Source organism: Petaurus breviceps, unplaced genomic scaffold (genome assembly GCF_028583685.1).
Source record: "Petaurus breviceps papuanus isolate PSGF00001 unplaced genomic scaffold, PetGlider_PUasm1.0 178, whole genome shotgun sequence".
In the NCBI taxonomy this organism is placed as follows: domain Eukaryota; kingdom Metazoa; phylum Chordata; class Mammalia; order Diprotodontia; family Petauridae; genus Petaurus; species Petaurus breviceps.
Genome location: NW_027185777.1, coordinates 2,840,065 through 2,856,478, shown reverse-complemented (window position 1 = coordinate 2,856,478; position 16,414 = coordinate 2,840,065). Strand labels below are relative to the sequence as shown.

General features: G+C 35.0%; 1 protein-coding gene across 5 annotated transcripts in view; it reads left to right on the top strand.

The window, feature by feature from the left end:
- CDK14 (cyclin dependent kinase 14) overlaps positions 1-16,414 on the top strand; it is a 678,842-nt gene that overhangs the window by 416,249 nt on the left and 246,179 nt on the right. For all 5 annotated transcript variants that reach the window (XM_069086180.1, XM_069086183.1, XM_069086182.1 and 2 more), the window contains one exon: positions 14,485-14,578. In XM_069086180.1, coding sequence (XP_068942281.1) covers positions 14,485-14,578 — 94 coding nt within the window. The remainder of the gene's footprint in view (positions 1-14,484; positions 14,579-16,414) is intronic.

Below are 16,414 nucleotides of genomic sequence, written 5' to 3'. Positions count from 1 at the left end.
GTCAATGATTATAGATCCATTTGAATATTGAGAATAATATAACTATGATGATGATGATGATGTTGGTGATAATGTTGGCATATGTATAGACCTCTGTTTAGTGAACTGCCTGTGTTGAACTTAGGGGACAAGATTAGCCAGAGTAGTACAAAATGAAAGAGTATGAATGAGGTGCAATTTGCATCATTGGAGTAAATATTCAAATCTACAACATTGCAAATCCATTTGTGTATTTGAGTATGTATCTGTTAGCATTCAGACATAAGCATTAAACCCTCTTCTAATGCTAGTATTTCTCACATACTTTGGAATGGCTTATTCTTTACCATGACATCCATGATTCCAAAGGTGGAAATTGACAAATAGAGGCTAAATAAAATGGTCAATGTCTTATGCTTGATCAACGATTAGAGTCTGAGACTAAAATCCACTGAGCTTTGTTGCTTTTCTATATAAAACACACACACACACACACACACACACACACACACACACACACACACACCCTTTTTCTTTGTTGTCCAGCATAAAATTTTAGGTTACTTTTTTTTGCATATCTGCTAAAAGTTCAATTTGTTATTATTTCACATCTTTCTCCTCCAAACAGCAGCCAAATCCTCTTCCCCACAAAATTCAGTTGTTTCGTTTTCTAGCTGAATAAATGGCTTCTGTCCAAAATCTCTTTTTTTCTTTTCTCAAGAGCTAAATTCTGTGTATAAGAATTTGACTAAGATATATTGTGCCTATCTGTGCCTAATGAAGCACTAACCAAAGTAAATGATGAGTGACAGTTTAATCAATCCAATTCTGTCAGTAGCCACCAAGGGCATGGGGAATATAATTTTTTAATCTCTTACTTTTCAAATACACTGAATATCCACATGGGGAAAAAACACTACTGTTCTGGGTAGTGAATTTTCCTTACTGGTTTTATTATAATTATTCTTGATCTCTTGAAACTAGGCTTCAGAGGGAAATAGCATAGCTTTTTGTCCAGATTTACAAATATAAACACTTCTTTTGGTGAAATGATTATGTGTATGCTTTTCTTTGTGGACCAAAAACCATTTGTTTTCATGAGTAGTCATGCATTTCAATGAGCCTTAGCTAAATGCAATTACCAAATAGGGTGACTCTTACTGAACTTTACCAAGTAATATGGCACCCTGTGTATTCAGTTAAGGGTTTATTTGACACTGAAAAGAAAATTATGTCATTCCTCTGAAGGTTCTTTTGTAAGGATATAGCCTATATGTGGAAAGCTTTCTGTTTACTGAAGAAAACAAAAACATTCAACTAATTGAAATAGGAAACGTCTTTAGAAGCAGAATGACTAAATCCTGTAGAAGGTCTTTGCACATGAAGGATGTGCTAACTTTGAGAATATTGCTGGTCCTGGGAACAATATGAAAGGGGGAAAAATGGAGGAACTCATAATTGTTTTCATCAGACTTTTGATTTTAGAGCTAGAAAAAGGCCATTACATCCTCCCACCTCCACTTCCCTATTTTACAGGTACTGAAATTGAGATTTGGAGATCAGAGGCACACAGCAAATAAATATCTCAAGGCATAATTTGAAATCAGCTCTTTCTGACTCCCAAGGCCAGCAATCTACCCATTATGCCACTTACCCGACTACATTGTACTTGAACAGGGTTTTGTTATTCTCCTTAGCTCAATAAGAAGCTACCTGAGATTTGCTCACCTTTTAGCCCTTTGGTAAAATGTGTTGCCAAAGTGTCTGGAGCCTATATTTGTACAAGCAAGTGCACTGAAGAGCACCAAACACTGGACACGAGAGTCAGAGGATTCCATTTCCAATTCTTATTCTGTGCTTTCTACCTGTGTGATCTCGCGCAAGTCAGTTGACCTCTGTTGGCTTTTGTTTCCTGTTTTAAAGGAGCAGAACAGATTATTTCTACATTCTTTTCTAGTGCTATATATCTCATTCTGTGGTATCCATCTCTGATTTGGCAGACTTCTCTGTATTGTGTATAATCCATCATGTAAGCATAAAGATGTATAAAACTTCAGAGCTCTGTTGAACCTTAAAAGTAATCTTGTCAAGGCATATGAAAAAGGAATATGCCAAATCACTAAATGGAGAAATTTACTGTTGTTGTTCAGCTGTATCCAACCCTCCATGACTCCATTTGGGGTTTTCTTAGGGAATACTGGAGTAGTTTACCATGTCCTTCTCTAGCTAAATAGAGAAATATACATTAAAACAGTTGTTTTTTAATAGATAAACCATTGGTAAATTTGGTTGAAAAAAAAAGAAGAAAATCAAATCAACACTATCAAAAATGAAAGGGCGTGAATTCACCACCAGTGAAGAGAAAATTAAAGCAATCATCAGAAACAGCCTTGCCTAATTATATGGACAATCTGAGTGAAATTGATGAATATCTGCAAAAATATGAATTGTCCAGATTGTCAGAAGAGGAAGTAGAATACTTAAATAATTCCATCTTAGAAAAAGAAATTGAACAAACCATCAATGAACTCCCTAAGAAAAATAGCCAGGGTAGATTAGTTCACAAGTGAATTTTACCAGACATTTAAAGAACAATTTATCCCAATACTACATAAATTCATTGGAAAAATAGAAGTTCTACCAAATTCCTTTTATGACACAAACTGTGTGGTGCTAATAGCTAAACCAGTAAGAGCATAAACCAAGAAAGAAAACTAAAGCATTTTCTGTAATGAGTAGTGATGCAAAAAAATTAAATAAAATACTAGAAAGGAAATTACAGCAATACATCACAAGGATCATACACTATGACCAGGTGGAATTTATACCAGAAATGCAGGGCTGGTTCAATATTAAGAAAACTATCAGCATAATTGACCTTGTTAATGACAAAGCCAACAGAAATCATATTATTATCTCAATAGATGCAGAAAAAGTCTTTGACAAAATACATCACCAATTCCTATTAAAACACTAGAGAACATTGGAACAAATGGAGCTTTCCTTAAAATAAGTATTATTTATCTAAAATCATCAGCAACATTATCTGTAATGGGGATAAGCTAAACCCTTCCCAGTAAGATAAGAGGTGAAGCAAGGATGCCCATTATCACCACTATTATTCATTTTTGTACTAGGAATGCTAACTATAGCAATGAGAGAAGAAAAAGAAATTGAAGGAATTAGGCTAGTCAGTGAGGAAACAAAACTATCTTTGCAGATGATGTGATAGTATACTTAGATAATCTTAGAGAAGCAACTAAATAAAAAAACAAACTAGATGAAATGATTAAAAACTTTAGCAAAGTTGCAGGGTATAAAATAAACCCACACAAATAATTAGCATTTCTATATTTTACCATGAAAGTCCAGGAGCAAATTCTACTTAAAATAGCAATGAGCATTATAAAATACTTGGAAGTCTACCTGCCAAGACAAACCCAGGAACTATATGAACACAATTGTAGAATACTTTTCACACAAATAAAGTCATCTTTAAGCAACTGGAAGAATATCAGTTGCTCATGGGTAGGCTGAGCCAATATAATAAATATGACAATTCTACCTAAATTAATCTACTTATTCAGTGCCATATCAATCATATTATCAAAAATTATTTTATAGAGCTAAAAGAAATAATAATTCATCTGAAAGAACAAAAGGTCAAGAATATCAAGGGACTCACTGAAAAAAAAGTGAAGAAAGGTGACTTAGCTATACCAGATCTCAAACTGTATTATTTAGCAGTAATCATCAAAACAATGTAGTATTGGTTAAGAAATAGAGTGGTGGATTAGTGGAATAGATTAGGCACTCTATACATTGTAGTAAATGACCACAGTAATTTAGTGTTTGATAGACCCAAAGATCCAAGCTTTTAAGGCAAAAGCTTAGTTTTTAACAAAAACTTCTGGGACAACTGGAAAACAATATGACAGAAATTAGGTTTAGACCAGCATATCACAACGTGTGCCAAGATAAAGTCAAAATGGGTACTTGATTTAGACATAAACGGTGATGCCATAAGCAAAATAGGAGAACATGGAATAGTTTACCTGTCAGATCTATGGATAAGGGAAGATTTTAGAACCAAACAAGAGATAGAGAGCATTATGAAATTTTAAATGGATAATTTTGATTACATTAAGCTAAAAAGGCTTTGGACAAATAAAACCAATGCAACCAATATTAGAATGAAAGCAGGCTTTTCATTTCTCAAAAATATAGAGAACTCAGTCAATTCATAAATGGTTGAAGGACATGAACTAGCAGTTTTCTGAAGAACTCAAAGCTGTCTATAATTATATAAAATGTTTTTATTGATTAGAGATTCATTATTTATTAGTGAAATACAAATTAAAACAACTCTGAGGTACCATCTCACACCTATCAGATGTGACAGAAAGAAAATGATAAATATTGGAAGGGATGTGGGGAAAATTGAGACATTAATGCATTATTGGTAGAGATGTGGACTAATCCAAACTCTCTGGAATAGCAATTTGGAACTATGCCCCAAGGGCTATAAAATTGTGCATACCCTTTGATCCAGCAATACCACTATTTTGTTGTATCCCCAAGGAATTGAAAAAAGAGGAAAGGACTTATTTGCAGAAGAGTATTTAGCAGCTCTTTTTGTGGTGGCAATGAATTAGAAATTGAGGAGGTGCCCATCAACTGGGGAATGGCTGAATAAGTTGTGATATATGGTTGTGATCGAATACTATTGTGCTATAAGAAAAACCTGGAAAAACTTACATGAACTGATTCAGAGTGAAGTGAACCAAATCAGGAGAACATTGTACACAGTAAGATTTTATGATGAATAACTGAATGACTTAGCTATTCTCGGGAATACAATGAATGATCCAAGACAATCCCACGGGATTCAGGATGAAAAATGCTATCCATCTCTAGAGAAAGAACTGAAAGCATCTGAACACAGACCTATGTATACTCTCTCTCTCTCTCTCTCTCTCTCTCTCTCTCTCTCTCTCTCTCTCTCTCTCTCTCTCTCTCTCTCTCTCTCTTTCTCTCAACTTGAAAAAAAATTTAAGTTGTTTTTACATATAATTGAGAAAAAATAGAATATTTAATAAAGAAGTCTGAAATTCGATTCTTTACTTGACAGATTGGCAGTGATCACAATTGTTGGAGGGAATATAGGAAAAACAAAGGAATACTAGATGAAGCTATGGACTGACCAGCCGTTCTATAAAGCAGTTTGGAATGACACTTTAAAAGTTACCTGCAAAGAGATCAAAGAAAGAAAAAAGGAGCTATTTGTGGAAAATAGAGTGCAAATATACAAAGGCAAAGAACTAGGAACTAAGGAGCATTTGCATCATCAGCTGGAGAATAGTTATGATATATGAATATAATAATAGGATCTTATTGAGTGACATGAAAGGGAGAGTTTCAGAGAAACTTGTGAAGACAGATTGACTAATATAGAGTAAAATGAGCACAACTTGAAGTATGACAACCATATTGTAAATTTAAAAAGCTAAGAAAGACTGGAGGACAGTGATCAATTTGGTGATCAGCCATAATTCAGAAAGCCTATGTTACAACATGCTTCCCACATCCTGACAATGAGGTGTTGACCTCAGCTTGAAGAACAAGTCATAAATTTTCAGACATGGCCAAAGTAGGGATATTTTTTTATTTGGCATATATATGTTTGATTTAGTGGTTTTCTAAACCAAATTTTCTTTCTTTATTTATATATTTGTCATGGAAAGGGCAAAGAGTTGAGAGGAAGGGGGAGTTTGGAGAGGGTGGCCAAAATGGAGGGAAGTAGGACACCAGAGGAAGAAAAAACATAAACAAAGGGTGATTTAAGCATTTTTTTTTAATTCAGGGAAGAGAGCAGAAGGAAAGTCTCTTGGAGACTCTGATAGGCAGTTCATCTTTGAAAATAACATTGAATTTGTTGTTTACTTGAACAGAGGAGGAGCCAGCTCAATGTGGTACAGATTTATGACTGCATGTGCAAACCTCTTTTTCTTTTCTACTTGTATGTGGAAATGCTTTTGTGACTTGGTAATTGCTAAAGTCCAAATTAAAAAAAAAAAAATTGAAGAGCTGTAATTGATTTCAACTCCCTGACTTTCCAGATTAAGAAACTGAAGGCCGCCAAGGTAAAGTAATTTGTCCAAAATCACTGACCTTTTCTGTTTTCCCTCTTTTTCTCCCCGCAGTGTTTATAGATGATTATAAGATACTAGGAAAACTATATTAAAGTAAAGATTTTCAGGAAACCTCACCTCATGTGGCCCCATTGACTTAGGAGGCCATAGGTTGTTAGCTAAAGAGGTAAGGTGGGTTTTTATTATCAGGTCTTATAATGATATGAAGAAGATTTTTAGTTCTTAATAGCTATCCTAGCAAAGTGCCTGCTTTAGTAAGTTCCAGTGTTAGGCTTCAGGTATGGGTATGAGAACAAACAATATAACTTGGTCAATTAACAGAAAGTTGCTCTCCTTTCCTCCCTTCTTTTCCTCCAACTTTGCTAAGTTTCTGCTGTGTGCACTATATTGTCCTTAGTCCTTTTGGGGGTTAGGGCAAGGATTATTATGCAAGGGTCCATGGACTTGTTTCTTGATTGCTTCATTTCAGTGTAACTGATTTCCTTTTTAATCTTATGTATTTAGTTTGTGCACGTAAAGACATTCTGAGAAGGGGTCTATAGGCTTTACCAAACTGCCAAATGAATCCATTTGGATGTATTCATGAAAATCAATTTGTAAATGGATTTGAGATGGAAAGAATAGAAGCTCAATGTGTTTCAGTGGACCCAGTATAGTAATATTCTGTTATATTAATATAGTATAATTGTCCAGCCTTTCTCCATTTGTGGGTCTCCCTCTTAGAATCTCCAATTTTTTGCCAGCACACAAAAACTAATATAAATATTTTTGTACACATGAAGCCTCTCTTGTCTTTCTCTCTGTCTCTCTCTCCCTCCCTCCCTCTTCTTCTCTCTCCCTTTCCCTCCCTCCTTCCCTCCCTCCCTCCATCCTTCCCTCCCTTCCTCCCTCATGTTTTTAGGGCATAGGCCCAATAAAGTTATTGTGAGGCCAAAGAGCATTCACAGTTGGGAGATGTAGTTCTAATTCTTTCCCCCCTCCCTCCCCCCAATAGGAACATCAGTGTTTTTCTATTTTCCTGCAGCCATTCCTGCCTTCCTTCCCTTTCTTGTAGGTATGAGTCTGGAACCTCAGAAGTATTTTAATTTGCATTTCTCTAATTATTAGTGATTTAGAGCACATTTTTGCATATGGTCATAAATAACTTGGTTTTCTTTCCTTGAGAAATTCCTATCTATATTTTTAGAACCTTCATCATTTGGAGAATGGCTCTTATTCTTACAAATTTTAATCTTTTCTTTGTATCTTGGAAACAAGACTTTTTAAAAATTTATTTTTAGTTTTCATCATTCATTTCCACAGGATTTTGAGTTAAAAATTTTCTCCCCGTCTTTCCCCTACCCCAAGATAGCAAGCCTACTGAATACCCTTTCCCCCATTCTTCTCTCTCTTATATCCTCCCCCATGTCCCCTTTAACTTTCTAGTAGGGCAAGATGGATTTCTATGTCCCAGTGTCTGTAGATCTTATTTCCCAGTTGCATGTAAAAAACAATTAATTTTTTTTTTAACATTTGTTTTTAAAACTGATTTCCAGAGTCTTTGGAAACTCAACTTTTATCAGAGGACCTCACTGCAAAGATTTTTTTCCTCCTTAAATTTCTTCTTGTCTTAGTTACATTGCATTTATTTGTGCAAATACAACTTAAGTTGATATAATAAAAATTGTGCATTTTAATATTTTTTATGATTTTTGCCATCTTTTTGGCATGAACACTTGCCAGTGGATCTGAAATATAGTTTCTTCCTTATTCTTCTAATTTGATCATGACAAGATTTTTTTATATCTGAGTCCTGTCTCCATTTTGTCATATCTAATTTCTTGTTGATTGACTGACTGCTACAGCCTACTTAGACCTACTGTATATCTTCCCATTGTGATTTAGTTTGCCTGTACATTAATGAATAGTCTCATAGCATAACAAGATTTGTGTACAAATAATGAAATTAATTCATCAGCTCGTCAATGTGGACATTACCTCCAGGGATGCAGATCTCAACCCATTGTTGCTTACTGAACTATGTGAAACATCTATGTCCTCCTAAATGTTTGTTCACAGCTCATCAGTCCAGTGCCTTAAAAGGTTTCTTTACTTTCTTCTTCTTTAGAGCACATGGGTTGTCTGTCATTCCTGCTTTGTGGTCAGACCCTTTATCTCCCTATTTTGAGGGATACATTTCTTTGATGACATGTTTTAAGACCTTTTCAGTGTTGTAATTTCTTTCTTATAATGATTTGTGATGCATTCCTTGCACACTCCCCATTATCTTTCTTGTGATGAAAATTTCAATTATTTGATGATAGTAGTGTTCCATGAATCACAGATATGTAATAAAATAGCATGGGAAGAATACTATGTTAAAAGCATAGGCTTCTGACACACCATACTTGATTCATTGAGAAGGCAACACGATTTTTTAAGTAAGATCCAGCCTGATTTCTTCCTCTCATTCAGTTCTATACTCAACCAGTTGTTCATTGGTAAGACAAGTTTGTTTGTTTGTTTTTGCTTTTGGGAGGGCAATTGGGGTTAAGTGACTTGCCTAAGGCCACATGGCTAGTTTTTGTGTTAAGTGTCTGAGGCCGAATTTGAACTCAGGTCCTCCTGACTCCAGGGCTGGTGCTCTATTCACTGTGCCACCTAGCCACCCCGGTGAGACTAGTTTTTACATATTTATACACATACAAATACATGTATATATGAAGTATAGGTGTAATACATTGCATATATAATATGTGCATATATGTAAATAGGTAACATTTATATCTCACTTCAAGGTTTGCAAAGCACTTTTCATGTTATTTATTCCATTTTAAACTTCTTAACAACCTTCTGAAATAGGTGCTAATATTGTATCTATTTTACATAGGAGGAAACTGAGACTAAGCTAAGTGACTTTCCCAGGGTTATATACATAGGAAGTATCTGAGGAAGGATTTGAATTCAGGTCTTTCTGACTCCCAAGTCCACCCGAGGTTTCACATAGATGCCTATATACACTTCTCCATTAAGTCAAGGTATTTACCATCCAACCACATACCATAATCTAGCCCGAGGCTGGCAAAATATGGCCTACAGCTGTCCTATGGCCTACCTTCTGTTTTTGTAACACCCTTTCCTCCCATAGTGGATGTTTAAAAGAATTTCTTTCAAATGGATTTGGATGTCACTTCTGAGACTTTCTAGTGGTCTGGTGTTCTGTGAATTTAGGATGGGATCTTCCAATAATAACCTATGAAACAGCTCATCTTGATAAGGCATCCCTTTTCCATTGCCTTCTCAAGGCATCCTCCACGAAACTGGCAAACAATGTAGGTGAGCGTATGTTTCCCTGTTTTATATTTCATTTGATGTTGTTTCTAAACTGATCATTAAACAAAAACTATCTTCACAACCACAATCTGTTCTAGAATCTTGTATGATTTAATTTATATATGGAGGGCACTTGGAAGAGGGTGTTTAAATCCACATCTTTTTCTCGTGGTCAAAAAGATTTAAAATAAATAAATAGAAAATAAACAAAAATAATTGTGGAGGCATATTTAAAAGCACCTTTTTTTTGTTAGTAAAACTGCAAATATTAAGGAATAATGTTTTTCTCTCAGGCTGTCTCTTGACTCCTGGGGAAAGCCCCTTGTAAAGGTAGGCATTAGTATGAAAACAAGAAGGCTTTTCTTTGGGGAATATGGAAGGGTGATACTTCATCTTACAACCAAGTTTACCTCTTCTCTCACATGGTTGCCTCCCCACCCATAAGGAGTGACAAAATATCCTTAGAAGGGGAGGAGTTGCAGTTGTTTTCTACTGGAAGGTAAGAGTTGGTGACTTAGTTACTGAACTCTTCTGGACTATTAACCACAATTACATTTTTAATGTATTGTTACGTTGGCAGCTGAGTCAGATCAGAATGTGGGAAATTGTGTCAGTTTGGACAGGTTTCTCAAAGCTATTAATTTTTGGATATTGGATTAAAATTGGAATTAAATAAAATTGTTTCTGGTGGACTTGATGCCAAAAATGCAGAGTGTAATATTAGTGTTAATCTATATTTTTTGATGGAATCTTATATCCTTTCTGCCTCTTTGTCAACTCTAGGACTGGGGATATGTGGTCTGATAAAAAGTTATTTCAAAAACCACATTGCTCCCTTTCGTGTTTTCATTAAAGCTACTCTCCAAGTATACCTAAACAGTTCCCAAAAAGCCTTTGCAAAGATGAGAACGAAAGAAGATCTGAGTCCTAGGTGCTGATGTGTTTACATGGTCATTTTGTTGGTGGTGATGTTAGTAGTAAAAGTGCTCTCTGAGAACATTTTAGTTATTTAGAAATCCTCTCGTGTTTTCTTTTTAAGAATGCTTTTATCTTATTTTTTCTCACTAACATGTAAAAACAGTTTTTAACATTCGTTTGTTATAATTTTTGGGTTCCAATTTCACTCATCTCTTCCCTCCTTGAAAAAACAAGTACTTTGATATAGATTCTACACATATAGTCTCGAAAAACATATTTCCATTTTAGCCATGTTGCAAAAGAGAACACAGACGAAAAAGAAAAAGAAAGGTTTTTTAAAAAATATGCTTCAATTTGCCATCATATCCATCCTTTCTTTTTGTGGAGGTGGATAGCATTTTTTCATCCTAAGTCTTTTGGAATTGTCTTGAATCGTTGTATTCCTGGGAATAGCTAAGTCATTGATCATTGTTGATTATTGTCCAACATTGCTGTTACTCTGTGCAAAGCTCTTCTGGTTCTGTTCATTTCACTTTTCATCAGTTCATATAAGTCTCATATATATATCAACCTTTCTATAGACCATTACGGTTTACGAAGTACTTGGCTCACTGGAACATTAGTTTGTTGAAAGAAATTGCCTGAGTTTCTGTAATTGTATAAAGTATATTTTTTATTCTTTTTTAAAAAATTGATGTTGACTTTTGCCCTAACTAGTTGATGATCTGACTACATAGAAGCAGCTCAATACTTTAAAAAGAAGAAAAGAAAGAAAGAAAAGGGACCCCCCCCCCCATTTCAGCCCCTAGTTATTCTCTGTTTGTCCAACTCTTTTTTCTGAGGCATGGTGCATGAAGTATACAGTGCTGGTATTAGAGGGAAAACTCATCCAGGTTCCAGTGCCTATGACAACTTCTACTGTTCTGTGACTTAATAAGTCACTTATTAACATCACTGTGTTTCATTCAGCTCCCAGCCATTTGCCAAATGCCATAAGCGTTTGTTGTCTCTTCTATTGGGATACATTTTCCACATTGATGGGAATCACAGTTCTTTCACATATTTGTAAAAGACCTTATGTTGGACTGAACAAAATAATATTGTAAAATGTTTAGTATTGTGCCTGGTGCATAGTAGGAACATATAAATGCTGGCTATTTTTGTTATCATTATTATTGTGATGATTAATATAAGTCTTCGTTTCATTTTTGTGTGTGATGTAGTTAGCACTTTCCTTGTCCAAGGCCTAATTGATTATGTACAGATGATTGCCTTCTGTCCTTTCTTCACCTTGATATATTTTTCAGAATATCTTTGGTTGTCCTGATCTTTATTCACCTTCTCGGTGTCATTGTATCTCCTGCTTATTTTGTATGACCATATGAAGGGTTTTTTCATGCATCCTGTCTTTGGCATATGTTGGAACACCAGCCGTGGTTATCTTCCCACTTGTTCATTTGATTGCGAAATATTACAAAATCATGTGACCTAATACTCCATGAGGTTATGCTTCTTCTTGCCTTTGGGCATATGATAAAAAAATAACTCCACCAACTCATCTCTCTAAGGAGACTCTCAGCTATTCTTTAGTTTACCCATTACGTATTTATGCCTTCTGATTTCCTTTATTGTGATGTCAATAATAATGATGATGATAATACCTAGCATTTATAAAGTACAACAAAGTTTGCAAATTACTTTACAAAATATTATCTACTTTTATCCTCAGGACATCACTATGAGCTAGGAATATTTATTATCTTTATTTTACAGATAAAGAAACTGACGCACAGAGAGGTTGTGCCTTGTCCATTATCGCACAGCAGATAAATGTTTGAAAGAAGATTTGAATTCATATCTTCTTGACCCTAAACTGAGTTCTATCCATAGCACTACTTCATGCAATATAGATATGTTGTATTTCCTAGAGTGCCCTCAGACAAAGATCATATATTAAGCTGATTCTGGTAAATTAAGGTGCATAAATGGTCTAATAATTTTGTGATTCTCAAAAACCTCTTTCCCATTCTCTATCATTTCATCACTCTGGAAATAGAAAGGAATGAGGGCCTTTTTTTGTATTTGTTTCTCTTTCATGGTTCCTTGTTAATAGAATATTCAAATCATCTAGTCACCCACCCAGTTATCATATTTTCTACAAAAATAATTTTTCAGAAATATAAACTAGCATACCATTTCTGTTTGCATAGAACAGAGAGGCATGATGGGAGGAGGTTAAAAAAATGGTTCTGTACCACTGGTTCATTCAACTTTTCTTCTTTTGATTTCTGGAGATTTTTGGAGGTTTCTGGAGTAGATTTCTGGAGATATTTGATTGGTTGAAGATGGGAGATAGTATGATATGACCTTTGAACTAAAGTGAATATTTTTTTAGGTTCAGATATTTTTATTTATTTATTTTTATGAGTCAGAGCATAACAATGCAAAATAGTCCTGTGAAAAACCTTTTTTGTCTAAATATAAAACACCATCTGGCCTAAAGAGTTATGAAATAAGTAGACACGTCTATGGTCTTCCACTTTAAGCTGAATTATTTGTAATCTATGTCTCTATTCTTCCCCCAAAGAAAGTCTAAAAATAACCTAGAGTCAATCCACCCCCCCCCCCAATTAGATTGAGATATTGCTGTGACACAGCAGAGGACAGTTGAGTATCAATAGAAGAGTCAAGAACCAAAATATTTTAATGGGGCCAAGAGTGCAGAGAAAATCCTGATTCTGTTAACTTCTGATATGTCTTGGATGAGAAGATGAGCTTCAAAGTCATTAGCTAAGAGGTCTGATTGTGAAAAGCATTCATCTTCTGTGTTGAGAAATGTCTTACTAATCTGAGCACTCACCAGTGGGTCAAGGGCAGTCTAGCAGGTTTCTCTGCAGCTAGTGCCTGTATAGATATTTGTTAGAGAGTGAGCTTCAAGTATTTTTTGTTATCATTCAGTCGTTACTTTTATTGCATTGGTATTTAATTAAGTGTCTTTGTTGTGAGTAAATGCCTGGATTGGAGTTCATCTTTTATAACTTTGACTTAGAAAGGCCCTAGAACTAGAACTCCGTGGGTGAGGGAATGGGTTCTGAATACTGCTTAGTGAATAGCCATCTGTGAGCTTCTGAATTTTTGTTAATTTTGGGAAATTTGCTTTCAGAAATGATATTGTTGATTTGTTTGTTTATTAAGGAAATATCTACTCTGTCATGTAAGACACACTGATAGCAGAAGTTTATTAGAGATCCAAATCCATCCTGAAACAGTTTTCATAAAATGATGTCATGAACTTCAGGGACAGTTTTATAGTGAACTCGTATAATCAATTCTCATGCTTAAGAAATTTAGGATAAATGGGCAATAATGGTATAATTACTCAGATTCTCATCAGAAGAACAGAGATGGAGCAAGCATTTACTGGAATAAGATTATATATTGTAACTGCAGTGCCTAAGTGGGTGAATTCTTTTTCAATGAACTACTTTAGCTGGTCATACAACTTAATATAAACGCATCAAGAGAGAATATGGCAATAAGATTAATGGAAGTTAGAAAGCTGAGGAGAAATGACCATAAGACAGTGTTTCCTCCTCTTCTGGATTGAGCCATTAGCCTGCTCTCTGAAAGTAAATCAGCTTTCTTTGTTACAAAGCTTCCCACAGAAATGCTTATATTCCTAATCAGTTTTTGTTTCATTCTTTTTTTCTTGTGATTTAAATCACTTTTGAATAAGTGCTTTGAGCATAATTTTTGAAACCATAGTAATATACTCTCAAAAGCCCTGTGAAGACACATTGTCATGAGAATTCTCCATTAGGGACAACAGTCTTTGATTACTTCTGCTAGTTTAAGTAGATAATAGTTTCTGGAAATTCTTGTATCATCTTGGTTCAGCTGAACTGAATAGACTGTGTGTGTGTGTGTGTGTGTGTGTTTCTGAAATTTCTGAATTTATAATGTTGTGAAAAATAAATGGAATAATTTAGATCAAGCATACAATAATTTAAAAATTAATTTCAGGTAGCATTGGGGCTTTAAAGTCTGTTTCCAAACTTTACTTTGTAAATAGGATTTCCTGATGTTTGTATATCTATATCTATATCTATATTTCCCTTTGTAGGGGAGTTGGCTGCATCTTTGTTGAAATGATTCAAGGAGTTGCTGCTTTTCCAGGAATGAAAGACATTCAGGATCAACTTGAACGAATATTTCTGGTAAGTTCTCTAAAATATTGCTTCTAGAGAACAGGCTTCTAAATTTTTATTTTTCATTTTACTAAGTGATTGATACAGTGATTGATAGAATGCTATTTGAAAAAAAATTCATTTGTTATGCTGAATATTGGTAACACAGACAATGGTAAAAAGTTAAGCATTAAAATCTTAGCCCAAATGCTGTCTATAAATGGCATTGCCAAAAGGACAACATCCTAGACTCACAATTGAAATGTTAACTGAATGTAGAATTGTGATCCAAGTTTTTATTTGTTTGCAAAATTGTAAAGAATAACCAATAAATTAGAAATGACACTCAAGAGAATTTGTTCTATGCCTCTTGGCAAAATGAGGGACCAGCCTTGTGCCCTGTTCAATTGAGCTGGGTAAAACACTGCTCTGTGTTAAAATAGAATCTCATTTGTTGGGAAAGAAGAGTACCATCTGGGGTGGCTAGGTGGTTCAGTGAATAGAGCACCGGCCCTGGAGTTAGGAGGACCTGAGTTCAAATCCAGCCTCAGACACTTGAAAAACTTACTGGCCATGTGACCTTGGACAAGTCACTTAACTCCAATTGCCCTGCCCTCCTCCCTCCAAAGAGCAAAAAAAAAAAAAAAAAGTACCATCTGAACCACTTTTCCATAATGTACTTTTCGATTTGGCCAAGGAGTGCCTGAAGTTGACTGGGTGATGCAGGTTTCAATGCTCTTTGTGGACATAGCTATCTATTAATGTCGTCCTATTATCATCATTGTCATCTTTATATATGTGTCTGGTAATATATGTCTCTGAAATGGTCAGTCAGTTAATAAATATTTATGATGCACCTACTTTGTGCTAGATATTTTGCTAAAAATAAAAGCAAAGGACAGTCCCTGTCCTCAAGGAGCTTGCAATCTAATGGATGTGACAACAAGCGAAAAATAAAATGTACAAATAAGTTATATGGAGTAAACTGGAAATGAGTAAAAGAAGGAAGGCACTTGAATTAAGAAGGCGTCGAACAAAGCCTATAGAAGACCCATTTTCCCCTTCTTCCCCTTGGACCCAGCTGATGGATATCATTCTTGCTCTCCCCAAGGTAGGTGTATAGGTATATGAAGGCTCCTCTACTCTTACCACACCTGAGTCTAGGCCTTTAATGTCTTGATTGAAATTAGTTTTCAGAAAATCTGCTTTCAGAGAATGGAGAGTCATTGTTCTCCTGGAAATCATTGATTCCCTTCTTTAACTAAAGACAATTACACAATCCCTATGTTGTTCATTTGTACTTTGACATTTAAATATGGACTCTATTAGAATTCACTTTACTAAAACTGTACTGATCAGTATGATTTCCTCTTTTGTCCTGTTGCCTTTAAAAAAAAAATCCCCTAAGTATTTTTAAATTTAAGTATGATGGGAATACATTCCTACTGTGAACTTCAGTAGTTATTTTTAAAACTTAAGAAAACTAGGGTCAGTATATCAATAGAGATTTTTAAAAATCCAGCTTATTTTTGGCATATTTTGCTTCCTTTGAGATTCTTTTTTTTTGCTTACCATGTGGTAATCTTCAATATATTGTAATTAAGCCAGGGGCTGGAATTAACCAGACTTTATTTCCTGGCTTCCTCCTTCCTCTGTTTCCTACCATTTAAATGCTCACCTTTATCTCTGAGAATGAAGGGAGGTAAAACTCTGCCAAATCCATCTAGTTATTTGCTCATAGCTCTGGCCAGCGGAGTTATTGTCATCATTGTTTCCTTTGTGATGGTTATAAATAAATCCAGTATGAGACTTTTAAGTACCAAATATCTAAGTTGTTGAAACCCCTTACCATTCTGCGTCTGGTTC